This window comes from Haemorhous mexicanus, chromosome 5 (assembly GCF_027477595.1).
Source record: "Haemorhous mexicanus isolate bHaeMex1 chromosome 5, bHaeMex1.pri, whole genome shotgun sequence".
NCBI lineage: Eukaryota > Metazoa > Chordata > Aves > Passeriformes > Fringillidae > Haemorhous > Haemorhous mexicanus.
This window is the reverse complement of record NC_082345.1, coordinates 9,156,064-9,184,057: the sequence shown is the minus strand read 5'-3', so window position 1 is coordinate 9,184,057 and position 27,994 is coordinate 9,156,064. Positions and strand designations below refer to the sequence as shown.

At 41.0% G+C, this 27,994-nt stretch overlaps 2 protein-coding genes and 1 long non-coding RNA gene across 4 annotated transcripts; 1 reads left to right on the top strand and 2 right to left on the bottom strand.

Annotated features, from left to right (window-relative positions):
- Positions 1-51: 51 nt before the first annotated feature.
- Positions 52-9,317, bottom strand: LOC132327075 (uncharacterized). Of its 2 annotated transcripts, XR_009486439.1 has the most exons (5): positions 9,181-9,317; positions 6,096-7,770; positions 2,307-2,498; positions 1,522-1,585; positions 52-587 (listed from the first exon to the last, which is right to left on the bottom strand). It is a non-coding gene; the product is annotated as an uncharacterized LOC132327075 (long non-coding RNA). The 2 variants fall into 2 exon arrangements; XR_009486438.1 differs by having other exon boundaries at positions 52-1,585.
- MANSC4 (MANSC domain containing 4) lies at positions 2,345-13,915 on the top strand. Its single transcript, XM_059845814.1, has 4 exons — positions 2,345-2,465; positions 4,392-4,781; positions 6,118-6,252; positions 7,165-13,915. The coding sequence occupies exons 2-4, from the start codon at positions 4,553-4,555 to the stop codon at positions 7,836-7,838; spliced, it is 1,038 nt and encodes a 345-aa protein (XP_059701797.1). The 5' UTR covers positions 2,345-2,465; positions 4,392-4,552; the 3' UTR covers positions 7,839-13,915.
- On the bottom strand, positions 12,536-26,520 carry MRPS35 (mitochondrial ribosomal protein S35). Its single transcript, XM_059845813.1, has 8 exons — positions 26,323-26,520; positions 24,846-24,889; positions 23,827-23,994; positions 23,374-23,434; positions 22,258-22,397; positions 21,416-21,525; positions 20,883-20,952; positions 12,536-12,980 (listed from the first exon to the last, which is right to left on the bottom strand). The coding sequence occupies exons 1-8, from the start codon at positions 26,495-26,497 to the stop codon at positions 12,708-12,710; spliced, it is 1,041 nt and encodes a 346-aa protein (XP_059701796.1). The 5' UTR covers positions 26,498-26,520; the 3' UTR covers positions 12,536-12,707.
- Positions 26,521-27,994: the final 1,474 nt, after the last annotated feature.

The window sequence follows — 27,994 nt, the reverse complement described above, 5'->3', positions numbered from 1 at the left end:
TTACAATAAAAGTATGTTGCAGTCACTACTGAAAAGATACTTGGGGTGACATGTTTTTTGAAAGATTGTTTACTATCAAGTACTTTTTAGTCACATATACTAAAGTGTGTGCTCCTGGGCAGCAAAAAAGGCCATCCCAAGAGTCCGTGTGTGGTGGGCATTCTCTGTGGATCATGAGGAAGTCCAGGCCCCAGACAGCAGAGTGGAGGTGGAAGAGTGTAAATCCTTGCAGTGGCCTTCAACCTGGTCCATTTTTTACACCACAGACCCCTTAAGGAATGTGCTTGAAACTCCCTCAGGTGAAATGAATGTTCCCTGATAAAACCTGAATAGGGGTCAGGCTGCTGGAGTGGCTCTGTCTGCTGCTGGATCCCCTGTTAGGGATGTTTGCTCTGCACAAATGTGTTGTGCATTCACAGCTAGGAATTTCTTGTGCAGCTGTGCCTGGAGGAGACTCAACTGGGTGCTTTTAAAACAGCAGATATTTTTTAATTCCGGTGTAGACAGGCAGTGCTGAATTTTAGTACATAATAACTAGGTAAAATGAATGGTAATCCACATGGAAGACTTCCACTCAGTATCCAGCTCTGTAAAATTCACCACAAGATTGAAACTCCATAAATCAGCATCCGTTCATTAGTGTATGCTAAGCATTGTGCCTTTTGTCATAAAACTTGGCTCAAGTTAATCTGCAATGCCACTAGATATATATTTGTATAAATCTGATCTGGCTAAGACTTGTGTTGCTCTTTGCTTGAACACACAGATGCCAGTCTTGGAGCAGAGGTTTGGCCAGAATTAGTCTGAAGACAAGCTCCGAGAGAATCTCAGGGCCTGGCAACCCTTGGAAACAAGGGTTTAAAAAATGGTTTGTATGAAGCCCCAGGAAGAGAAACTGTAATATTTCACCTCTTTTTTCTGGGGTGGGACTGAAACCAGAATCTTTGGATCCAATTGTCCCTAACCTCAGAGAAGGTCAGAGTCATTAAAAATGTGATACGTTTCTCCAAACCAAAACCTGACCACTAACAGCTGTTTTTGACATAACAGTTCTCTAAAAAAATGCTGTTTTGTTGGACTTTAGATATTTTGCAAGAGAGTTTTGATTTCAAGGAAAATTTTAAAGGAGAAAGAAAGCAAGCACATTATTTGAATAATGTCAAAGACTTGGTTTGATTTTTTCCACATATTTACATTTCATTATTTCATGATTCATTACATTAGTCTTTTATAACTTTTATTCCTTAACAGAGTTACAGTGACATATTCTGAAATTATCAATATACTTGGCTTACTTAAAACTCTGACCTTACCACTACTATAACAAAGGGAAAATACATGTGCAGATCTCAGGAAAATGAGATAAAGGTGATTTTAACACAGGCCTGAAATTCAGCTTACTTATGTGGAGCACAACATAGGCAGGGAACATCATGCTGATGTCACATGGAATTATGCTGCACATTTCATTAAATTCATCACTGACATTCACAGGAGGACTTGGGCAGGTTCATACCTCACCTGGGAAACTGCTTGGGTCTCACTTCTCAGCCTGTCACCTTCCAGCTGTTCTGTCACACAATACCTGGAAAAGAGACAGACTCAGTGTAACCCATTGTTGCCTTCCAGTGCCTGAAGGGAGACCACAGGAAAGATGGAGAGAGACTCTTGACAAGGGATGTAGTGCAGGACCAGGGGGAATGGCTCCACACTGACAGAGAGCAGGTTTAGGTGGGATATCAGGAAGAAATTCTTCCCTGTAAGGTTGGTGAGGCCCTGGCACAGGGTGCCCAGAGAAGCTGTGGCTGCCCCATCCCTGGAAGTGCCCAAGGCCAGGCTGGATGGGGCTCTGAGCAACCTGGGATAGTGGAACTTGTCCCTACCCATGGCAAGAGGGTGAGCTTTGAGGTCCCTTCTAACCCAAACCATTCCACAATTCTACAACTAAATAGATCCTTTCTGGTCTTTACATATTCTGAGTGATAGAACCATATATTCCATAAAAGCTACATGTAGTTCCAAAAATCAAGACATGTCTGTTACTTCATATGGAAAAAGTGTGTGCTTTTGTTTCTGTTTGGCAAAAAAAGAGTTAATGCCTGATGATGAATCCTTTGTGCTGGGAAGCTCCTGGATTGTGCCATTCTCACTGCTGGCCCAGGTGGGAAACTTCAGGGACTGTTTCTGATTATAAAAAGGATCATGAAAAAGATCATTCTGTTCCAGCGTGGCAGGTCCATTTATATCTCTTTTACTGAAAGGCCTGCAAAAACATTCACAATCTCACAGGAAACAGGCCCCCCTACCTTTTTGTTTTCCAGGAGGAAATGTGAGGAGTCTGATGAAAGAAGTTCCTAAATAACATGAAGTGCTGGTCTGGTACTGGCCACAGACTCCCCTGTATCAGTGGCAGCCTCTTGGTCCCTCTTTGCAGAGCACATGGAAAATCAGTCCCTGGTTTGCAGGTAAGACTTGTGCATTTCCTTCTTGCAAAATATCTGTGAATTATAATTTCAACACTAATTTACATTTCCCATTGAAAAGTCAAAGTGAAATTAAGGGGAAGCTGGCAGTAGATGGTGAAATTTAATAGAAGTTTTCTGGTTTTAAAGGAAATTGCCTAAAGCAGCCGTTTATTTACTTGCTTTAATCACTTTATCTTTCATTAAAAAGAAAGTTTCCTTGCACTATTTCTGCCCTTAAAATGTATTCAAAAAAAGAGGAGGAGGAAACAATACTTTTCATCTCCTTGTTAAGTGCTTCCCCAGATTATTCAGAGTCTTCCAGGTTTCTCTTCTTGGAGATATGGAAAGAATAGGAGTGAGAAAAGCAATTGGAAATCAACATTTTTGCATGCAAATCTTACAGAACAAAACAGGTCTGAAAATCATACTAATTCATACTACAGGATGTAATGCCAAAATACAGGCATGTCTGTCAAAATTTTGAGTGTGTTCCAAATCAAGTGATACCTTGCGATGTTTGGAAAGCTGAAACAAATATTTAAAAAAAAACACTGTCAATAGCACTTGTGGCAATGGTAGATAAATATCTAAAAGCTTCCCTGTGCCGTCCACTGAGTGCAAGCTATCAGGTATTTTAAAGTGTATTTAAGGTTTTAAGTGCTGTTTATCACAGAGTTGAAAATATCAAACGCCAAAACTAAATAAAACAACACAAGTGCCAAGAGCTGCTTTTCAGGATAGAGACTTGAAGAATTACTCACTTATTCTCTTTTTAACAGTTTAATTCTCATATTCCCCACAACAGACATTTATTTGGAATCCTCCTAATTATAGTTCCAATGAATAAAATAATGCCTTGGCCTTGCTATTAGATCAACAGGGGTTAACCTGCTCTGGGCTTTTTTATCTTTCAGTGAGCATTGTAAGGAACAAAATATTACACCTGTCAGTTCATTTCCAAACTGGGGCCTAGTTCTGGGAAAACAAACATCATCTGTAATGAACGAAGAATTAAAATGAGTTTGAGGCTCTCTCCACTCCACTTAAGTGATCTACACTTCATGTGGAAAGGAGGAAATTCCTTGATCTCAATCTTGAAGAGTAAAAACACAGTGTAAAATATTCTTATATACTGAACACCCAGTTTTTATTGCAAAATACACTTCTACCTAAGTCTCTCAACCTCACTATACAGTACATTGGGTTTAAATCAACTCGTGTATTGTAGTATTTTAAAGCTTTTTCTATGAAAAGTGAAACGTGGGAAGCGGAGATCAGAGTTGGTCCTATTAATAAAATAATGTGGGAGTTTCAGGTTTCAGACCAGGTACTTGAAAAATCATCTCCCTGTGTGTCAGCTGTGTTTTCTTTCTGACAGGCCTTTTCCTAGCAGAAAATCTTGTGTGGACTGCTCAATATTTTTAAACTTATTAGGGGGAGAACATGGTCATAGCTTGAGTGCAGGTTCCAGCCCTCCCCAGTCATAGAGAGTTCATCTGGTTCTAGATCTTTGCAAATAAAATTTTATTATTCTTGCTATCAAAATAGTGTAGGAAGGGGAACAGTATATGCTTTCCTCCACCTCTGGCTGGAGGTTCATGTGTTAGCATAAGGCAGATTTCTGCAGTCATCAGATAACTCAAAAGTGTTCAGATCCTAGACAGAGCTGATTCTCTGTACTGAGTGTAACAGTGAACAAAGTGAGGTGGAACAAGGTGCTGAGCTTGCTGTTATTCACCAAATCTCAAGGCTGTCTGCATGGCTTGGCCTGAGAACAAGAGACACGAAGAGGGGACCACAGAAACAAGTTCTCTGAATGACTAAAAACAGCCTGTCCCTTTTGTGTCTCAAAACCCACCTCCAAATAATTAAGTTAGAGAACAGCAATAATAACTCTTAGCTCATTAAATGTCTGCTTTCTTTCAGCAGCTGCCCAGACAGCACCATGGGCATTGTCTGGAGGAGCCCCTGCCCTGGCTCACGCCCCTGGCAGACCTGGCAGCATCCTCAGTTTTTCAGGGACGCTCTCTGCAGCGCTGGTGCAGCCCTGGAGCAGCGGGCGGCTCCCTGAGGCCCTGCCAGGGGCCATGGCTCTGCTGCTGGCAGCGGCACAAGTGCTGCTGCTCCTGGGGCTGCCCGGGCACTCCCAGCGCCTCTGCTCGCCCACTGCCTTCTACAAGAACTGCTGGATCCGGCGCTTCCCAGGCCTCCTGGTGGACCTGCGGGAGTCGCGGAGGAGGGGAGCGCAGCTGCTGCAGGGTTATGCAGAAACCTCCCCCCAGCAGTGCAGCAGGAGCTGCTGCCTTCTGAGGAACGGTGAGTGCTCCTTGGCAAGATCGTGGCACACATTAAACCCCCCATTTTGGGTAATGTTTATAGAAACAGTCCTTCACTTGAAGAAGAAATAGAGGGGGTGGAAGGAGGATCTATAAATTTTTTTCAGGCAGGAAAGCAGAGGCGCATTGCAACTGTTGTCCCAGAGAAAGGAAATTGATAGTCTGTTTTTACTTAGAAGACTACACTAGGAACACACTAAAATCTTAGGGTCTGCTTTGCAATTTTAGATCTCTGTTACAAAGCTTGTAGGCAATACCAACATTGAGAGTAACTCTTCAGTATTCATCCCCATCTATATTATAGAGAACAACCAGTGACAGTGATTCCAACAGCATTCTCTTCCCGAAGGATGGCATCAGACTAGGACATGGTGAAAGGGAGAGTGAAGGTGACACACAGTGTGTCCTTCTCTGAAATACAAGAGTTTTCTTTTCCTTGGAGAAAGCAGTCTCTTATTCCATGTTTATACCATGTAAACCAGGTAACACTAAAGTTATAGCAACAAATAATAGCAGTTATTCAGCTGGCCACCCCTTTTCTCTGGTAAACTCAGGCTCAGAGTAAAAATAAACAAAATCATTCTTTGTCCTAAGCCTTGTACTTTTTCTGTATCACATTGCGCTTGTACTCTACAGGAGTGTATTTTAGAAGGATACATGAATTGCATGTCTGTGGTGCCTAAATTTTCAAAACTCTCCAGACTGGAAAGGGGTTGGGATAAGGTTTTGGAGGATGAAAGTGAGGTACCAGTTAATAAAAAAAGTCAATATAAACTTAGATTATATTTTGAATTATGAGCAAAAATGTGACCTTCACAACCTGACAGTGACATAACTTCCAGAAGCAATCCTGGGAAGAGTCAAATTCTGTCTTAAATAATGTGAGGTGAGAAAAATTACATACATTTCAGCAAGGTTGTTCCTGTCTTGACAACAAACTTTTTCTCATATCCCCCCACATGGGATTGGATACTTACAGAGAAAATAAATGATAATTTGAAATCTCCTTTTTATAATCATATATAGTCAATCAAAATTTGTTACTATCAACTAAAACAGAGACATTTCAAAGGGCTTTAAATCAGTTATTATTTAATGAGGTACAGAAGTAGAACTCATATGGCTGTTCTAGTCCAGATGTAAAATAAGAATGTAAGCTCTCTTTTGACTGTATGCTCAATTAGTTTATATGATAATGAGAGAACCACAGGATCTGGGCAAATATAATGAACTTCTGATATTAAATAACATCATAACATGCAAAATGCAATGGTCATTCTGCTGAGAAGCTCACCTTTCTTCTTTATGGGTTCCAGTCTCCTGCAATCTAGCAGTGTTCTACCATGGAGCCATTCATGAGAACAGGAACTGCCTGCACATGTCTTGCCCAGCTTTGGAAAGCTGCATTCTAAAGGCTGGAGTTGATGTCATTTTGTACAACATCACAGCAGGTAATTAGGCATTTCATTTATAAAGGCTGAAAACAAAGCAGCTCTAGCAAATGTTGAAATGATATCAGGTCAGCTGCTGTGCTAAATTATCTCCTGAAGTAACACACAATGCTAAAAAACATTTCCTTTTTCATTTACATACCTACTTCTGAAAATACTTCCCCCCTTTTTTCCACTCAGTGAGAAAGGAGCTTGAAGATATACCCTGCTCTCAAGATTCATGCTCTGACTACCTCATCAGTACTGTGCATGGCCAAAATACCCTCCCAGCTCTGAGAGACTGAGAGAGGAGGCTGCCACTGCTCCATGTCCCCAGACCCAAGCAGTAACAAGGCTGAACATTTCTTTTCATTAGACACATGCACCGTGAGCACACAGGTAACACAGAGAAACACATAAAGCAAGCACACCAACACAGGGAGCACCAAAAGCCTCATCCTGCTTTTTGTGTTAGTGAAAATGTATAAATATCTGTATATATACACACACATACATACAATGCAAAGTCCCCCAGAAGCTGGGCTTTGATGCTCTGTGCTCAGTCTGGACCTCAGGGTGCCCAGTCTGGACCCCAGACTCAACAGCTGCTGCCACTGGCATGTTTGAGTCCCCAGGGTGCAGCCTCCCTCCAGCTGCTGGTGCAGACTGTCACACACACAAAGCTTTCCTGGATTTCCCTGCCCTCACTACCCTTTCCTCACCTTTGGTTCCTTCCCTAAGCATCCCATAGTAAATTGCGTGCAATCCCAAAATGCACATCCCTTGCATCCCATAAGGTGTCCCATAACCCGAGGCAGTGACACCTGCAATCCAAAAGGGCATTATTTGGGCTCCCTGCCCTGCCTCTGTCTCCATTTTTGTGGGTGTGCAGACAAGCTTTATCAATTAACTAACATTATCCTAATTCAACAGGGATTGATCCAGATCTTCTCATTTTTGAGAAACTGAAATCCCAAGAGCCAAATTCTTACTCCTCAGCAAGTAAATCTGAGAGGCAGCACAGCACAAAGACCCCTGAGGGGGGAAGATGCCAACATCACAATGCCACCACGTCAGGTTCTCCTCTGCTCCAAGCTCCACCTGCTGCCACAAGCCATGGCTTACCAGCAAACACTCCGAGCCCCAGCTGGAGTCTGAGAGTGCAGAGAACTGAAGGTACTGCCTATTCCAGGGCAGACACTTCCCCAGCAGCCATTGCTTTTGCTAAGAGGACAAGCAGCATGTCGGTCACCAGCTCAGACAAGATTGCACACGCAGCTTTGAGCCCCAAGCCTGCCCAGGTGTTATCCCACGTGCCCACCCCTCCTCGCCTGAACAGCAGCAAGCAACACCTCAATGAAACCAAAGGCTCCAGTGGGAGGAATTCCACATCAGACAACGAGGCAGCTGCCTGGGAAGCTGCAGCTTTGGGGGTCTGGCTGATTCCTGTTGTCCTTTGCTCCTCTCTCCTCTGCCTGTGCTGTTGCACTGTTGCCCTCACAGCCGGGCGCTGCAGCTACAGGAGGGGTCACTATAAACCTGTAAGGACAAGAACAACCATGTCCAGACAGCTCATAAAATATGCTCCTGTCAGAGGTAATCTGTGAAACACCATCCTGGTTCTGGAACAATCAGAATTTTAAAAATGCACCCCATACACCAGCTTACTTCTCTCACAGAAGCAGGGATAAAATAGTTCAGAATGTTTTGGTTATGATTTACTTCTCAGCAGATGAAGCACACCTCCCTATCTGTTTAGGCAGGAAACACCCAGTCACAGCTCCCATTGTTTGAAGCATTTTGGTTCATAATCTGACGCAGATTAATGCCTGACAAACACTGTAACACTTTCCCCCAGGTTCAGTGCAGCTGCAGTGTTGGCATGTCTGTGTGGCAGAGAATTATTTAACTGGATGAGAAATCCTGCTATAGTTATTTTTGTCCTTGTCTATTTGCTACTGAATAAATAAACATCCCATGGAATGCAGGAATACACAGGTCACTTATAAAATGGTCTTTTTGTTTGAAATGTTCAAAATGATCATGTTTTCTGCCAAAGAAAGGCTAAATCTAAATTCAGAGAACTAGAACTCTTTTGGTAAAGAACTAGGTCTGTACTTTTGGATGCCTTTCTTCAAGCTGAATACAGCCATTAAAATTCTGCTTGTGTTCACTTTATAGTCTTGAGTGCTGCCAAGAAGGCAATTCAAACTTCAACACCTTGCAGCACTCCATTCCAAATAGAATTTCTCCAGAAAATCTGGGAATATACATGCCATTATTATTGCTACATAATTGCATGTAGTTTTTAGGATACAGAATTTACACGCAGATAGCTTCATCTAATTTAGATTAGAAAAATTATCTTTTCTTGACCTAAGCATTGCCCTGTAGTTTCAGCTGGATAATTTGTTTCAGTTTTCTTAGCCTAGGGTTTTGCCAAGCATTGCTGACTACTCTGTTATCTTCAGTTACAGAGGCATAGACAGTTTGTGCTAGAATTAGTTGTTTAATACCTGGGATTTTTATTGGAATACCAACTTATTTTTTGTTTCTGAAGACAGGAGAGTGCACAATGTCTCCTCCCTGTTTCACCAAGTAAGATTTGCAGTTTGAGGCAGCACTGTGGTAAAACAATGCCCCTCACTCATTAATTTATAGTGCTGCAAAGAATGCATTTTTTTTTGTAAATAAAGATTTAAATGCATCAAGAACAGGGCAAGATGCTTAAATCCATAATACGTATATATTTATGATCTATTGTTGAACTTGCAGCCACAAAAGCCTGTCTAAGGAACTTAGCTCTTACAGTATCAGTGTGGAAACAAACTGTGAACGTGGGCCATCACCTTTCTACTCTGTACTGTAAAGATATTACTGTTCTCAGACAATATTACAGAGCTCAGCTGAAAACTGACAGGTTCTATCACATTGCAATCCCTTCCTTACCTGAGACTTGCACTAATTTGATGTCCCCAAGTCCTTAAGTGTCCATTCTTCCAGTTCAGGCTGAGCTGTGCACTGAGTGCCCCACAGAGCATCTGCTGACAGCAGAATCAGTAGTGCCTCCAGCTTTTTTAGCTCCTCTGTGCTATCAGTCAGCCTCCAGAGCAGCTTGAGTCAAGGAGAAAAAGAAGAAAAGCTTGTGGGGTGGATACAGATGTAGGATTTTTTAAAATAGAATAAGTCATAGGTAGTTAAACACTTGCTTTCAAAAAGGAGGGTTTTCATCTCCCTTCCCTCTCAGAAAAGTAACTCCCTGCCTGCAGCAAGCCACAGGCATTCCTGGTTCCTTGTTTTTTTATCTCCAGATTAGTGATTGTAGAGTGCACTTCAGAGCACACCTCAGTTCTTACCAGAAAAAGATACAGGAGACAAAATGAAAAATGCTATCTGTCCCACAAGCAAATGCTTCTGGGACAGCAGGGAATGATTAAAGCAAGATTATGTTCTGAAGAGATTTCTTGGTTTGTTGACAGAGAAAAAAAAAAATTGGCAGACAAAGGGTTATATGAAGCACAATAGCAAAGCTATTTCATTACAGACTAAGAGAGTCACAATAAAATAAATAAATGAATACATTTTAGGTATGAGGGAAAGCAAGAAATGGGTAGCAAGATGATTTTTGCAGACAGCACATCCCTTTTTAGGCAACTGCCCCTTTATCCCTTTGTTGTGCTTGTAGCATCACTATGCCTGAAAACAGGGGGGAAAAAAATCCACTGTTAGGAATGTTTATATGGGGGATAAAAGGAAAGTTTCCACAGGTGTGCACAGAGGGGTGCACACTTCAGTCATTTACATTGTAATGCACATGACACATTAATAAGTGACCAGTGCTAAAGATGTATTTATTATTGTGCTGCAGTGCTGCTTTAACCTGCAAATCTCTTAATCTCTAACTCTTCAGTTTTTAAACTTTAGCACAGGCTTCCAGAGAAATGGATGATGCAAAAGTATTAAAAAAATACTTAAAAATACTTAAAAAAAACTTTAAAAATACAGTAAAATAGAGATGTGTAGTTTACTTCTTAAAAATATGTGCTGTATTTTATATCCTTGAGGTTGGGAAGGCTCCCACAGGAGTTAAGATCCCAGTGTTTCAGGTATTCTGCACAGTCACAGAGAAATACTGTCACCTTCAAACACAAACAGTTTAGAGGGAGAAGCAGAAAAGCAGAGAGGAACATCCAAGAGCTCAAAATAGCATCCAAGCTGCCTTTTGTCCTGCCCACTGCATTACACAAGTTCTGTACTGTAACATAGAAACCATCAGTAAAAATCACAAGTGTAAGTTTGAGTTTTATCCCAACATTGCTCTTGGCCAGTAGGCATCACCTGTTTTTGGGAGAGACACTTGGTGCTCAGCAGTCACCTTAAATCCTGCTTTATTACTTGAATCGTTAATAGGATGTATGTAAGTTAGGTTTGAACACTTCAGAGAGAGCTAGAGAAGCCTGTACATTTTAGGTTTTCCATAAATTATCTCTGAAGCTAATGAAAAAGTCAGTTTCCCTTGCTGTGCTGTTCTTTCTACCAGACATTATTATTATTGATGAGGTCAAATTGTTGTTTCAGCCATGACTTCCAGAGTTCTGCTTGAGTCCATTCTGTGAAAAGCAAAGGAAAACTGGAATGTCCTCTGCTGCAGAAGATTCTCTCAGGTGCTCACATGTCCTGAGTACAGAAGGACAGCTTTGTGGAGAAAAGCAAACTTAGGGGATTTGGGGTTTCTTAAGACATTTCAGGGCCTCGCTCCTGCCAGCCTTGTATACACCACTGGCTCCCCAGCTGGCTCCTAGGGCAGCCCTTGTGCAGACACTGACAAAGCTAATTAAGGAAACATTTCTCCTGTGCACATACTAGAACCAAACTGCCTCTGGAACAGAGCCAGGCACAACTTCAGGCACCATTCTTTTGAGTCAAACTGCACTTACTTCCTCAGTTGTTTTGGTTTCATGGCTGTTCAGAGAAGATTTGGAATTATACAGATGTTCCCATTTCAAATGGAAATTTTAAACATTACCCTCCTTGTCCCTGGATAAAGGAGTGACCTGATAACAGCTGAAACTTTCCCATATTAAGCTTCTGCTAAAATTTTACATTAATACACATCTAAAAGGAAGGACTACTGAAGAACCAGGTCAGTCAGTGCAAAATTGGGATTACAGGACAAACATTTTCAGTCTTAGTACAGCTCTGGCAAATTCTCATAGGAATTAAAATGCTGCATTAAACTTGGTCTCTCACCATATGAAAACAATCCTGACCTAAGAAGAATCCTTCCTAAAGTGACAGTGTTTTGGCAGTGGGAACAGATGCACTCCCTGGCTGTATGTACACACAGAGCACACAGTGAGAAATCCTAGCAGGGAGTGAGTCCAGCACACAGAATGCTGCAGGAATCAATTCCCCTCAGCTTTCAATGTCTTTATTCTTACCCTGCTTCTGCTCAACGAGCTGCTGGCATGGGTAACTCTTTTATAGGTATGCAGAATCCTGAACTCCCTCTGCCCCTTCTAGGGAATGACTTTCTCTCTAAGTTGAAATCTTACTAAGCCAGGAAGGTAGAATAAAAGCATGATTTATTTTTGTCCTTTCAAGGTTTGGTAGGGTTTTTTTTTCGTAATTGTGAGAAGGCAATAAAATTGTGATTCCAGAGTTTTAAATCAATTACAAATTATCAAAGATAAACATCGATATAATCCTTTCTCTGTGCTACCTAGGATGCTACAAGCTTCTTTCTTTCCTTGAAAAGAAAGGCTTTTCCTTGAAAAATCTGGGTACATTCAAGAGAGAAGTCAGCAGGCCTGAGGGTAACAAGGCTCAGTCCATTCCTATTAAGTTACAAACACACCTCACCAACTCTCATCATTCTTCCTGTCCCAGGTACTCTGGGATCTTCTCAACAACTGCTGGTTCACTTTCCCACTACCATCCCATTTTCCACCTTATTTTACTCCACTATTTTAGAGACAGGTGCTTTTACATAGGATATTTTTTTGCCCTCACAATAACTGAGAACTTCAACTGTCCAGAGTGCTTCAACATCTGTCCAAGTCAGACTCTTAGGTAACATTACCCTCATTTTACACATAGACAAAAATCTGAAAGGATTGGAAAAGCATTTAGAGCTCCTCATTTTCAGACTTTTAATTAATGGAACTGGAAGTATTAACTAATTTCATTAGTTTTGACATTGTTGCTCTAGGTTAAATGCTCAAAGAAGTGTGAGAAATCAGAATGTGATTAAGCAGAGGACTGAACTGATCATGCTAACAAAACACAAAATAAAACATTCAAGTTACCAGTATGAATCCAAACATACTTTATTCAAAGATTCATGGACAGGACTTAACTCATAGTCAACTTTTTGGCTCAAGTTCTGAATAATTATACATCCATATCATCAGAAATACTAACACAGTAGTTGAACATCTCTGTAATGATCAGGTGTACCTGCAGATCTGCTCTTCTCATGCTTGTATATTCAGTAGTTTCTTCACAGACTCCTTGTACTGAGACATGTTACTTTCTGTTTCACCTTCATTTTTAAGCGCAATGACTGAGTTTCTGTAATTCTTAACTACTTCAGATGCCAGCAGCTCTTCCTTAGTGACATTACTGACATTCTCTGAGGCTTTTATTCGAAGCAGTGTGTCCAAGGCATTTTTCTGAGAGCGACTGTTTTCCCAGGTATATTCTTCCATGTCTTCCTCAGACTTCTCGCTCTCCCACTTCTCAGTTTTCTGAAAGAAAATGCACAACCTTAAAAACTACCCAGGAAACAAAGCAACAATAATTTGAAGAAATTGATCTCTCATAGCGATTCCCTTTAAAAGCTGCATTCATGGTGGAAGGTATTTCCTCCTCTAGAGTGCAAGGCTTGTAACTCAAGCCTGTATGAGCAGGATGAACTCCTTTCTCCCACTCATCAGGTTCCTTCTGTACCTGGCAGATACAATTGGCTGAGTCAGAGTAAGAGAAAATGCTTATGGACTGTACTTAATGAGTAACTAAAAACCTTGTAAAAGTAGTAATTTTAAAGAGCCCTTAACACTGCAGTTCTGGGAGCAGCCACCCAGCATTATGTCCCTAGCACAGGGTTCTGGTCTGCCTGCACTGGCTGGTGGGAGGAAACTGAGACACTGCCTAATGAGTAACCCATGATGTGATTCATGAAGAAAAGCACCACCAACAAATCCATTTCTTCTTCCTGCAAAATACATTGCTCAAGAGAATCTCTACCCACAAGGTGCTGAGCATTACCTAATCAGTGCTGCAAAATTAGACAGGATCACAAGTAGGGTACTGACATAAGACACCATCCCAGTGCCTGTAAATACACTTCTTCTGTATCAATTCTGTCTTTCAATATCTCTCCAGCAGGTCTTGAAAGAATCTTTAAGGAATATTTCAAATGTTGTAACTTGCTGGTTTTTATTGTACTTTAATAAATACAGATGCTTCAGTGATACATTTGCATTTTTATATTGCAGGCTATATGTTTGAGTATTTATATTATTTAGTACTTTACTGTTGTAACCAATATGTCATAACTTTATATTACCTCATCTATGTATGAATCACAATTTGAAGTATTTTGGGTTTAGTTTTGCTAATCATGTTTTTCTTGCAATTGTTATAAAATCACACCTAAATAAAATTTGCATTTCTCTGGAAATATGTTCAAAGAAACCTTATAGTAAAGCCTTTACATCGCTCTGATTTTGCTTTTCTAAAATCACTTGCCAAAAAGGGCTCTTCAGTAAATTTTTAGCTGTGCTATACAGAACCAAAAAAACATCTTGCAAGTCAGGGGAGGAAGATTGTTTTTCGTTTTTTGTTTTTTGTGGGTTTTTTTTGTTCAGGGTATGTTTTGTTTGTTTTTTCTTTTCTGGGAAGGAGGTGAGGTGGGGTGTGTGTGCTGCTATTGTTTTTCATTTGTTTATTTAAAGGTTATTCTTTCCACTAAGCATCAAGGCTGCTGCAGTCCAACCACAGTATTCAATAACCTTTAATTAAGCCCCAAGATTTTTTTTCACCCTGCAACTCTTGTGTGCTTGGATTCCTCTATCTGAATTTAAAACACTTTCCCAACTGCTGTGTCCTGCACCTGGTAAATGGCATCTCTTGTCTTTTGAGTCTGAGTCCAAATATTTAGTCAGAAGCAGCAATTCACACTGCTTAGAGGTTCATATGACTTGACATTAAATCCTGGACACAATAAAGCACAGGAGTAAAAGGAGCTCACTCAGTTTCTGGAGGGGAAAAACAGGAACAAAAGGACATCCTGTAGCCCTGTACTGCTGAAACATTAATGGAACAAGTGGGCACAGTGAAGTGTTCCTTGTCTGTTTGACAAACCCTGCAATCCAGGGTGGAGATTTAGAGTTTTAAATTAACAGCATCATCCTGCTTTACACATCCCCTGGCTATCTGCAGAGTGGCTATCCAAGACATTTTTTCCCTAACTCCAACAGGATTTTCAAGCTGAAGCCTCTCATAGGGATAGGGTTTCTCAGGGGTAAGGGAATATGGGTATCACTGCTGGTCACTCCCTGGACCAAACTCATGTCTGAAGTTCAAACAAAAGACCCCTGTGAGGCTTTTAAACACCTCTAAGTCATAGCAGAGACAACAAGGACTAATGACAGTATTACATTTATCTCTTCAGGAATATCCTTCTCTGTACACAGCAAACCACAGGATTCTGGAGCTGCATGCTGATAAACAGATTAAGATTTCCCTACCTCTTGTGAGCATTACAAAGCAAGATTTTAAAGCAACTGTTGAGTATTTCTTTCTTGGAATCTTTCCTAGGACAATGATGTTGTCAACATGGATTTTAAAATAAAATCTTGACTGTGTGGTGGGAGGTGAGGGGGAAGGCAGGAAGGGATTTGACAGTAGGGGAAGATTTCCAAATCTATTAGTTTTTGTAAACTGTATCCATTGAAACTTTGATATCTTTACAACAGAATTTACTGCAAGAGAAAAGTGACTGTAGAATTATACAGGCAATTGGAAACATATTCTAGGTAGACAAGCACCATGAAGCCTGAACAGTGGAAATGTTAGACATGTTGCAGTCTCAGTTTAAAGTGTTATGAATGAAACTAATAAGGACAATTAAATAAAGTTTAAAAATTAGGTCTTTATCACTCAAATTTTATTAGTTGAATTATTTTTGTCCCCTGTAGATTTAATGTTAGTGAACATGTTAAAAACTGTTCACCAGTTTTAAAACTGCAGTCTTAAAAGTGAGAATAAAACTCTGAGAAGTGGAATCCAAGTGTCATATAGTGTAACATTTTCCTAGAATCCCCACTTTGTGAACCAGGTTAAAAACAAGAATTCACTAAAAATGTTTTCCTCATTCTATCACACATAAGACAGAATCTCAGTACTATCCAGCTTAGCTAAAGATGCACTCAGCTGATACTTTCAATCTTTTCCTCTTAAAAAACTTACAATAAGAATCAAAAAAACCCCAAACCAAAACACCAGAAAACAATTTTCCATATAAAGTCAAAGATCTAAACCTATGACTAAAGAGGCATAAAAAGCTATTTTTTTCACTTCCTAATGCAAAGACAAAGAATTATTTTTTCAATGCCAGAAACATAATAAGGATTGGTTTCTAAGCAAATCTTTTATGCTACAGTTTAAGCCAGACTTTTGGGAGATTTAGAAGAGTTTACAGAGCTTAATCTGAATTCTGAATAAGTATGAATGCTAAAACAGACTTTGGACAGTGAAGTTGCTTTTTACATGTAAGCCATTAACAAAAGGCTCCACTTTACATGGTACCTTAAAGTGCAGAAGAAAGAAAAGAATTTGGGATCTCTTAAGCAGGCATTTCACCCTCAATGTGCTTGGGGTTTTTTCTGCCTGTGTAACTTGCACAATTTTGTTGCTGCAGTGACACAGAGGCTTAAAATTTTCAGTTCCTTGATCTTCCTTTTGGGAAAAACATTTGAACTAAAATTTCTCTAGTGGCACACAGAAATCTTGAGGGCAATTAAAAACATGACTCATGTTGGTTAATATTCTTGTCAATTGTTTCAACAATTAAATATTTAATGCCGTTTAGCAAAGACCAGGTATTTTAAAAGGATTATTTTTGAGGGGAAGCAAAGTTCCTTAAATGTCAAGTCAAATTTCAAACTCTGTATAGCCTGGAATAAATACACCTATATCTTTGTATTGCATGGAAATAAAAGATGCTCTGTGTGGTACAATGATCTTTGATTTTCAGCTAATAAGTAACAGCTATGCTAACATTTTCCAAGTCACTGGGAACCTTCAATCCTAAGAGGAGTTGCCAAAACAATTATGTGCTTATCTCTTTGGATATAATACACTTTGATCTGTACTATTTAATTAACAACTTAGAAATATGAAAAGGAGTTTGTAGAAAGGCAAAACCTATTTGTATCATAAGAGATTGGATATAAAAACTGTAATTGCTTGGTGATGTGGAAGAAGTTGAAATCCATTCTTTTGAATAAGCAGAACTGTATTTTCTAGGACACAGCAATGGCACAGGACAGGTAGGACCTCTAGAGGGTCAAGGGAAAATCAAGAGAAACTATGAGGATAAAAATCACAGTGAGGTACAAACGTGTAACACAAAAGGAGAACAAGCAGAGAAACAGAAACAGAACTCTGCCCCAAAGACTAATACTACATAAGAGATGCTCCCATAATTAATGATGCCCTCATAATTAATGATGCTCTGAAGTTTAGTCTCTGGCTCTGTAACTAACTCAGAAAAGTTGCCATCAGCCTCTTTCAGAACTAAGGACAATATCTAATTTCTCTAGGCTGGAGTAGCTGCATGCATTTTCTGGAAAATCCAGGTTTCTGAAAGGGTCATTTGTAAGGTATTTATCTACCTCACTTTGTTTTTGGAAGGCTGACCAGATAAGATTTTGATCTCATCAAGAGAGATCAGTGATATTAAAAATCCAAGTCTGATGATTTTCTGTTCAGTTTATTATTGTCTATTCCCCATGAGACTTTGTTTCACTCCAACACTGACTGAAAATTGAACAGCCTCAAAAATTGTATTTATGCATCAAAAAGGAGCCTTTTTCCTCCAGCAAAAGAAACATGGAGCTTAAGCACAAGGTATTGCAAAAAGCTTACTACAGTCAGAAATATTACAAAGACAATTCCTAATTCAGCCTTTTGCTGGAATGCTTGTCCTTTTTGGTTCCAAGAAGTACAAAAAAAGTGTAACCATCTTCTACTAGAATACCACTGCCTGTCAGGAAACCTCCTTCCTTTGATTTTACATGTTTGAACTCAGAGAATATGGATAAAGCCACTTCAGCTTTACCTTTTCTGGCTCCCATTACTGATGAGGACTATCTCAGCTGTCTGATTCTGGTGAGCACGCAATGCAATCCATGGTTCAAAACATATTCCAAGGACATATTCCAGTATTAGAGACCAGCCTCACTTCAGCCTCAGTCTGCATTATTTAAACCACACTGAGAGAGAAGCCTGTTCTAGGAAGGGAGGGCACAGTTACACCACCCTTCATTGTTCTATGGTCCACAAGGCAGGAGCCTCACCCTGAACATAGTCAGTGATACTAAAGGTGCCCAGGGAGCTTCAGCAAGACTTGAGTGCCTCCTCCACCTGCCACTGCAACTCTACAGCCCACATGTCACAACATCCTGAGTGTTCCTAGCATGAACTCTGGAATCCTAAGTAGCCAGAGACCTGCTTAGGTTTCAACAGCGGACTCATATCCTTTCCACATATTTTAGGCTGAATTACAAGGTTAACTCCCACTAGGAAACTGCAAAATTCTGCTGTTACCAAGTATTACTGGCACGACCTGATGTGGTAAAAATTATGTTTATTTGGAATGGCTTAAAATGATTGTAGTTGAAAAAAAATAAGATGAAGCCTAAAGAAAAGCTATATGATGGATTTGAGAGTTATCATCAATGGTCATGTAAAAATACCCATTCAGCATGCAAACACAGACACTGCATCCCACCTGTGCCTTGCCACTGAAAGCTCTAAAAAGAAATGCAAAAGTAGTTCCCCTGAAGTTCAATCAAGCTGTACAGCTGCAGGGTTGACATATTTTAGTTAAGCCTCCAGTGCCATGCCATCTGCCCATTCTTCATTTTTTTCCTACCCTCAGCTTTCTGTTTCTTACTGTAAGAAGCAGTGGAGAATAGAAAATCCAGGACAACTTTGTAGTAATTTTTCAAGATCCCAGCTTAGCAAGGCTGAAACAAGATCCTTCCTACTCATCCTGTGTATGCTGAAACACCCCATGGAATTGGAGCAATAAAAATTAATTACTCCTAATGTTTTCTCTTACTGGAAAATTGACTTTGTGCTGCATTTGCATTTGCTTCTAATTCCTGCTTTCAACTCCTGACAGAATTGGACTTTTGAGTGATAAACTATTAATCCAAGCTGTGTGAAGAAATCCATCCATGATCCTTTCAACCACTCGAGGGCAGCAAACTCTAACTCTTTAAAAACCACTTGTACCATAAACACACATCCAGGTTTGGAGTGATGTTACAGCATTCAAGCAGTACCAGCATTTGAAGGCAGCAAAACCACAACTGGTTAATCTGCTGATTAAAAATCCATCAATATAGCTCACTCTTTCACTGATTAATCCAGGCAAAGTCCTGGAGGATAATTTGAAAGGAATCACAGATATCCAAAGAAGAAAAATTAAATTCTTACTAATTGGAGCAAATCAGCCATCTAATTAATATATTCTGAAAGCTAATAAAACACAAATATCTGATTAATAAGCAGACAATTAGCAAACAGGAAGCAAAACATCTCCAAGTATTTTAGAATGAGAAAATAAATGAACATTCTTAGGTTTTGAAGATTTTTAAGACTGTTTTAAAGTAACTCATGGGTCTGATACTGTATTTGTAACTGTAATAAAAGGATGATGCATGGAAGGCAACTGAAACATAATTACACTTGAAATTCCATTTCCTGATGTGTATCTGCATATAACATTTCCCCCTATGCATGCTTCCAACTGACAAAATGCAGTAATGCAGATATGAACATAAATCATAGGAGTTCTGCCACATTTAAAGAGATCTTGGGCAAAGTTTTCAGGCTTGAGGGCAGAAGTTACATGGATCCAGCTTTCCTTCACTCAGCAGGAATGGAACACTTCCCTCATTTTTTGATTCAATTCCATCAGCCACATGCATTATCAGTGTGGCACTACTCTGCTGGTAAAGTCATCAAATCCTACAATTAGTTCTGCAAACAGGACTGATGTTACTGCCTAAATGGAAGGCCAGGCCCTTTCTGTCCCCCTCCAATATTAAAGTTCATGTAAATGCAAATAAACCACACACTGTTTGCTCATGGCTTACAAAATGGATCCAAACTATCCTTCAGCAAGTTATTAAAAGGCATTATCCCTGATCAGGGGGAAAAAACCATGCCACAAAATAAAACATGTCACACAAAATAAAATCCCATGTCTCAGGAAACCATTAATTTTTCATGGGAATCAAAGACAATTACAACTGATTGACAAACTCATCAAATATTAACATGGAGAATGAAAAGTAATAAAAGTGCAAGAGACTTGTGCATATTCAATACACACTGAACACTCCCATATCAATATTGCATAGCCCTGTCTGCCAGCACTAATTGAAGCTGGAGCCCAGCACAGCCATGGTGTTAGTCTGAAGTTATTAAAGTGAGCACTGTCTAGCTCTCTTGTCATTGCTTAATACTGGAAACTAGTCTGCCATTAATTTAAGATTTGTAATGCAATGTGATGCTGTTGGGGAGAAAAAGATCCATGTGTACTTGAAATCTACAGCAAATGTTATCTTTCACCACTGATTAATTTGATGCACTCTACAACTAAAAAATTACCCTTCAAGGCAACTGCCACTGAAAGGGAAATGTACCTCACCCTCCTTAGGATGTTCTTAACATCAGCACTGCAGTGATCAAAATCAAGAACAATTCATAAAAAATGCTAAATACAGACATTTCCTACTCTAGACGAACTGAAAACAGTAAGTATGAGTTTTAGCAGAGGATAAGGTACAACTTCTGTAAGAGTGACATATGGAGATGGTGAAGGCTTTGTCTGTCTCAAACAATGGGATAGTGACATGGGACATTTGAACAAAGTTCAGTCATCCAAAACATTACTATGGATTTCCAACAACAATTTCAGTTCAGACTGCTGACTTGTTTTCTGTAAAAAATGCCTGTAAAATTGTTGAAGGGCACCAACACAATCACAAAAATACAGCAGCCAAGTGTGAAGACCTCCCTGTGAAAGGAACATCTGTAGTCAGAAAGTGGGAAGGCTGTCCCTTTTCTGAGCAGGAGGGAGCTCAGAAAAGCAATCAGCTTGAGACAAGGTATGTAAGAGAGCATTTAAGAAGAAAAACACTTCCAAATGACAGCCATGGTTTACTGCAGCCCAGGAAGAGCCCAAGAAAAGACATATTCTAATTAACAGACAGGAGTTTGGAATCCTGCAAAATGTTCTCTTGGTTGAATCTGAAGAAAAGTGAGTTGGAAGAGAATAGAATTGCAAGGTCATTTACTTTAAAATATGACAGAGAGCACATTAAGAGAGTCCATGCACAACTGCTTACCCAGGATTCATGGTACAGAACTGTGAGCAGGTGCATGCCATAATCATAGTTCTGTCTTCTTAGGGGACACCTGGAAATGCAGAAACATTTTTCTGAACAAAAGGTTAAAACCTACCATCAAATTTTCTACTGTGTAATGTAGGGAATCTTAGGAAATGAGTGGTTGATTCCTGCGTACTTCTCAGTTATACGCGACCAAGAATATCATGGAGGCTTGAGTAATAAGAACACAGGAGAAAGGGCAGCTGTGAGGCAGCAGGAAAATGTACAATATCCAAGGATTTACAAATCCTCTGGGGACATTAGAAACTTCTTTGCCTCCTATGCCAAAGTGGAATCCAATATACATTAAGTTTGAACTCTTTTAAAATGTGTTTTTAATAGTTAATAACAGGAGTAGTGTTAATTAAGTCTCATTTTAGCCTTAAATTATAATAATTCACAAGACAATAACTGGTATTACTGGAAGACAACCAGTCCTTTCTCAGCTGTGGGCATTGCTACAATATTTTTGTTTCCTTCTGGCAGCTCACCTGTCTGTTGTAATTGTGAGCACATCTGTCTCCTGACAGTACCGCTCTCCCACGAGCTTAATGAGCTTCTTCTTTGCATGGTCATCCAAATTCAGGTTAGAAAGTTTAACCTTCAAGAAACGGAGAAAACAACCTTAATTCCTTGGCAAATCCAAAGTCTGAACTCTGGAAGTACTTGAGACAGGCAGATCTTCTATCAAGGAGAGCTATTCAGGATGCACATTCAGGATGCAATTTATACCTGCATAGTATAACTTCCAGAGATGGTTTAAAAAGCTGATTTAGTGCTGATTTGTAGAGGAATTTTTAGCAGAGAGCCTTTTCCATCTTAGCTGCCAGGCCTTTTCCAATCTTCCACTGCATTTGATGGCAGAGATGCTTAGGAAGAACTTGCCATCTTCCTGCCTTGGGATAAATCAGGAGGGGGAATCAAACCAGTACAGAATTGAAAACTCTATTTCCTAAAGGGTCTGAACATGTGGTGGGGGACAAGACAATGAGTTCTAAAATTCTGGAATTCTGTAGGCGTGGAAGAGTTCATAATTTGCAGAATTTCTTCGTATTGTATAACATTGAAATCTTAACATGAGGCAAGAATAATGTGAGTATTAAAACAATATATACCTGTATAGTATCCCCACAATGCCTTACAAATCCTAAGGCCAGTGAATACTAATGGACAGATTTGGTCAGGAACACACAGATGTACACACTTGTGTGTGATTTTAAATTCCCTCCATTTCTCTCATTTCCTTACAGAAGATCACATTTGCACATTTGGAAAAGAAAGCCAAGCATTTAGGGGTTTGGAACAAAGGCTGTTTACCAAAACTACTACTTACTCTTAAGGTCACCACTCTTGCTTTGGGATTCCGAATAGAAGTCCCTGAAGAAACATAATCTACTGTTTCAATTTCAATGGGAAAATGCTGCTCACATTTCTCATCACTGTCCAGAGCACTCGGCCATTCAGTGCAGAAATCTGTACAATAAAGAGAGAAACACTCCGAGTAATATCTTTATATTATATACCTGTACCTCTGGTATATTTAGCTGGGGTTTTTTCTTTCAAATGTATTGCAATGTATGTTTTTAAAAGTGCTAGTCTTAGAAACCATACTCATTTAGGTAACAGCAGTGTTTCTGCTAGACTTGCTTCTGTATTGTCATGTCTCTCTCTGTCCTGGCTTCCCCAAAACAGGACACAGTTCTGCAGATGCAGTCTCACAAGTGCCAAACAGGATCACAGAAGGGTTTGGGTTGGAAGTGACCCTCCTGCTACGGGGGGAATTTTTTATTAGGTCCAGCTGCTCAAAGCCCTGTCTAACCTGAGCTTGAACACTTCCAGGATGGGGTATCCAGAGGTTCACTGGGCAAGCTCTTCCCGTGTCTCACCACCCTCATCACAAAACAGGCTTCCTTTGCCTGAGTTCATCAGGTTCCCCTCACAGGTTTGCTGGGTGGAAGGATGCTCCTGGTCTCTTGCTGTATCTCCCCAGCAGACCCTGCTCTCACAGAGGGTCTCATATTAATAGCTCTTTGGTCATTAAATGCAGCCCATAATGGCTACTGACTGAAGCCTGTTCAATCAGAGAGTTCTCTGAGAACTAAGTCATATTCATCACTCACCTTCTGTAAAGCACTGAACTACCAACTCATCAGTTCAAGCAAGGTCTCGGGCTAAAGTAACATTTCAGTCTTACTGTTGTGCTGGCAACCTCCTGAGACTTATCTGCTGCCACCTGGATGACTCCTGGCAGCAGCAGGAAAGCAGACAGTACCAGCCACAGCTAGATGAATAACCATCTCCACAAGTGTACCATGCCTCACCCCCATCACAGACAGTTACCTCTTTCTTTGTCTGAAAACTCCCAGAGATGGTTTAAAAAGAAAATAACAACCAACTAAACAAACAAACAAAAAAAAACCCAAACAAAAAAAAAATACTCCTCTCTCACCTTTAAGAGCTGCACAGTGCTTCTTAATTGCAGGAGGAGTAAGATGCAAAAAATTGGGGATCTGAAACAGACACATTAAGAGTTACCAAAATAATAGTTTTTTGTCTGATCAGAAGTAAATGGGCATTACTAAAATCTGATTACACTTCTCACATTTGCTAAGGCAGTATAAAATGCTTAAGGAAATATTCATTTAACCAGACTCTTCTCAAGTCTGGTTTAGGGAAAGACTTAACTCTATGACAAAAGTCACAGGCATGATCACCCTAAAAAGTCACCTGATATCATTCACTTGTTAATTAACTTTATATTTACTACCACTTAGAAACTTGAGAGGATTATGTGACTTAATAGCAGAAAGCAGTCTCCAAGACAAATATTCCAATCAAAGCAGAGCAGCCTTAGTGGACAGTGACTTTAAAAGTAACCCCCCAGCAATGGCACATGTTTTACCTTGATAAGCTCTAGATTGCCTTCCTTTGGTGGAGGCACTCCTCTCTTCACTGGGTAACCCATTCGGATTGGGAGAGGCACAGAGGCAGGTTTGAAGGCAGCTGCTGTTGGGTACACACTGCTCCAGTCCTGATCCACAGCCATCCTCTCTGTCCTGGGGGCTGCAGCCTGACCAAGGGAAAAGGGGACAGGTAGAACAGGAGATACAGAGGATATAAGACAAAGCAGGATCAACACATCAAACAATGATTTCAAGAACCAATTCCCATAGCTGGATATTTCAAGACACCTTTACAGCCAAAGTTAGTGCTGATTTGTAGAGGAATTTTTAGCAGAGAGCCTTTTCCATCTTAGCTGCCAGGCCTTTTTTAATCTTCCACTGCATTTGATGGCAGAGATGCTTAGGAAGAAGAACTTGCCATCTTCCTGCCTTGGGATAAATCAGGAGGGGGAATCAAACCAGTAGAGAGTTGCAAATTCTACTTCCTAAAGGGCCTGAACATGTGGTGGAGAACAAGACAATCTGTTCTAAAATTCTGGAATTCTGTAGGTATGGTTCATAATTAATAATGCTGAAATTTCTTGCCATAGAAATTCCAGTGTAGGGACAATGTATCAGTACATTGCAGAAATAGCTTATACCCTCCAAAAACTGACCAGCATTTCAGTCAAATGCTATTAGAAACAGAAAAGCTCTATGCCAGAAAACATGCACCACAAATCCTGTAAACTCAGTCTGAAAACAACAGTGACATGTCTGGGTTATTGGATATGCAACTTTAAGTTACTTTTCAGACCTGCATTACATGGTGTCAGAGCAAGTTAACCATCAGTTTAGTGTTATATTTTTGATAACATAGACTCAAAAGGTTACAGAAGGCAGGTGCTGGCCTGGAATGGTCCCAGGGGATTGTTTCACCAGGATTTGACTGCAGAAGGGGCTGCTGGGCAAACTGACACAACACACAGCTTAGAAAACTTTCCCAAACACTGAGCTACCTGTAAATTTCAGTACTTACTGGTCTTGCAAACTGTGGTGTCCTGCCTCTTCTCCTTACTGAGCCTGAAAGAAGGAAAACCAGAAGAGATTAAAAAAAACGTATTTTAAAAATAAATTTTTCTTATAGTTTGGGAGCAGAAAATGTAGCATAATTTTGTTTGGTTTTTCTTTTTTTGTTTTTGTGACAATATCCAGTAATGCTCCCCAGTCTTTACATGGAAGAAGAGGAAGATCAGATACCCAATTAATTTTGTAAAAAATAAGATAAGAAAAGAACCTGGAGGACAAAAATGAAGGACACTTTTGCCTTCATTCCTATGCTCCCTTTCCTCTTTCCCACACAGCAGTCACAAATCACTCTCCACCAGCAACACAAGATGGATAAACTTAGGAGCTCCTGTTTCCAAAAGGAAAGTGCCATGGCTCCATTCTTTCCTTCTGACAGCACAGCTTCACACCCTCTTCTGTGCCACTCTGCAGCACAACTAACCCCTGCATGAACAGTTCGGACACTGGATTGTTTCTCTTCTAGAACTGGGGGGTTGATCCTGCTCACTGGGCAGTTCCAGAGAAAGTGGAACAGGAAGTGAAAGAGTTTAATCCATTTCAGGTCTGGGCTTCTCCTGGCGCTACTTTATAGCTCACTGATTTCACCTGGAGCTGTAGTGAGGCATCCCTAGGGATGCATTAAATCACCAAATACCACTGGATTTTCAAACGAAACACTGATTTTTGCATGCCTGTCTTCCTTTCCTCCTCCTCCTCAAATTCCAAAACACTTCCAAACCCCGCTATCCAAAAAACACACGAGAATATAATGTGGCCTCAGACATACAAAGGTGAACCTGATGACATTTATTTTCAAGAATCTGGTTTGAATTGTACATATTTAGCATAAAGCAATGACTGAGATTTAAGAAGGGATGTTTGGGTTCTTTTTTATATCATTCATTTGTCTTACAACCCTACCCCGTAAAAACTTGTGGATTTCATATGTTATTTCCCTTATCTGAGAACTTTATGTCTCTTCATCCTTTTCTTGCTATTAAAATCTTAAACCGAACGATACATCCGTTCAGGGCACTCCGACAGATAATATTCAGTATTCCTTTAATCCTCGACCTACCTTTTTTGTGGTGCTTTCACATACAGCCACATGTCACAACAACTTTACTGTTTCTGTTACAAACATCTGTAACTTCAGGCCAGGTCATGACACCTTCAGCTACTACAGTGTCACGGACATCACTCAGAGGCGCTTTCAGCGACCTGGCGTGCTCCAGATGCCCACTGGGAAAAGGCCGGGAAAACCCAGACCCACCGCTCCCACTGGCACTGGACAGGCACGACACCAAAGGCTTCCCAGGAGTACACACAGCGATGAAATTCCCCTTGGGAACAACCTAACACAGGCACCGCTCCGCTGCAGCCCTGCCCGCCGTGCGTCCCGCCATGCCGGCGGTGCAGCCCGACCGCCCCGGACACCCCGCACTCACCTTCCCGCGGCTGCGGCCCTTCCCTGCCGCTCACCGCGGGCGCCGAGGAAAAAGCGGCGCGTCCCCATCGAGGCGTGGCTGGGGCCCCGCCGGCGGCCCGGGACAGCACAGCCTGGGCCAGCAGAGCCCCGCAGCTCAGCCCGGCCCGGCAGCACCTCCCGGCCCGCGCCGCCATCCCGGCCCGCGCCGCGCTCCTCCCGCGGCCCCGCCCGGCGCGACGGCGGCCGGCTCGGGCCCGGCCCCGCACGGGCGAACGCGGCAGCGCCGCCCTCACGGAGCCCCATGGGGCCGCTCTGCCCCGGGAGGAGCCGCCAGCGTCTTGGGCGCTGTGCCTGAGCGTTGATGTTGAGCCCTGAGCTGGGAATATCCCGGGTGGGAAACGTGTCCTGGCTCTGCACAGACATCCCATCAATCCCTGAACAGACACCCCAACAATCCCACCCTGTGCATCCCTGAGAGCGGTGTCCAAACGCTCCCGGAGCTCTGGCAGCCTTGGGGCCGTGACCATGTCCTGGGGAGCCTGGGCAGTGCCTGACACCCTCTGGGGGAAGAACCTTTTCTGATATCCAACCTAAACCTCATCTGACACAACTTCAGGCCATTCCCCAAGCCCTGTTCCTGGTCACAGAGAGCAGAGATCGGAGCTGCTCCTCTGCTTCCCCTCCCGAGGAAGCAGCAGACGGCCATGAGGGGCCCCCTCAATCTCCTCCAAGTCAAGTTTTTTCCCCTCATAAGTTAAAACAGAACTTCTCCCCTCAGTCTCCTTCAGTTTATTTCTGGGGATTTACTTTTTCTCCACATAACAGAAGGGAAGGAGGACTGGTGAAAACAGCCATACAATGCAGTTCAGAACAGGAGACCTAGACAGCAACTAATGAAGAAAAATTTAACTTAGTGTAGCTGTAAATTGAAACACAATAGCCAGTAAAATTTGCTAGGATAAAACTCAGTTCTGTGTATTTCTTAAAACTAATAATCAAAACCTTCTGCTAAAAGCTTGATGGCATTAATCTTTCCTTCATGCTGTTCAACCAGAGCTTCCTGTCTTTCACATTCACCTCTTCCCACAAGATCCTTCAAGCCTCCTTTTTTTGGTGCAGGACAAATTGAATTGTGCTGGGCTACATCTGAGACAAGCTGAACACCTCATCTGAATGACAATGGACTGTGACTTTTCTAGCAAATACTCTGCAAAAGGGACTCAAAGTTTTGACTCACATTTCATAGTGAAAGAGCTTCAAATTAAAAGTAATCTAAATAGCTGCCTGGAAAGTCCTGTATTAAAGACATGGATACTGCTCAGAGCTGGGGCCTTAGAACTCAATAAGAATGAAGTGAAATACCAACAGGCACATTGAGAGTTTCCTCTGGAACACAGCATGGAACCTCCTTTTCAAGGGAACTCTCCTTTCAGCTCTCCTAATGTTTTAGCCACAAAATAAATCTTGATAGGAAAACAAAACTGTTGTTAGCACAGGTTGTCCTAGTAAACTGCCCAGATTTCCAAGTCTGGTTGAAAAATATATTCACAATTTTACCCATACTGTATTTATTTTGTGTGAAATATACCAATATATCATCCTGAAGGACAGGAAATATAAGGGGAGAAAAAAATTCTAAAAAAACCATGTAAACAGAAAGGACTATGTGATTTGTTTATATCTAGAAAATC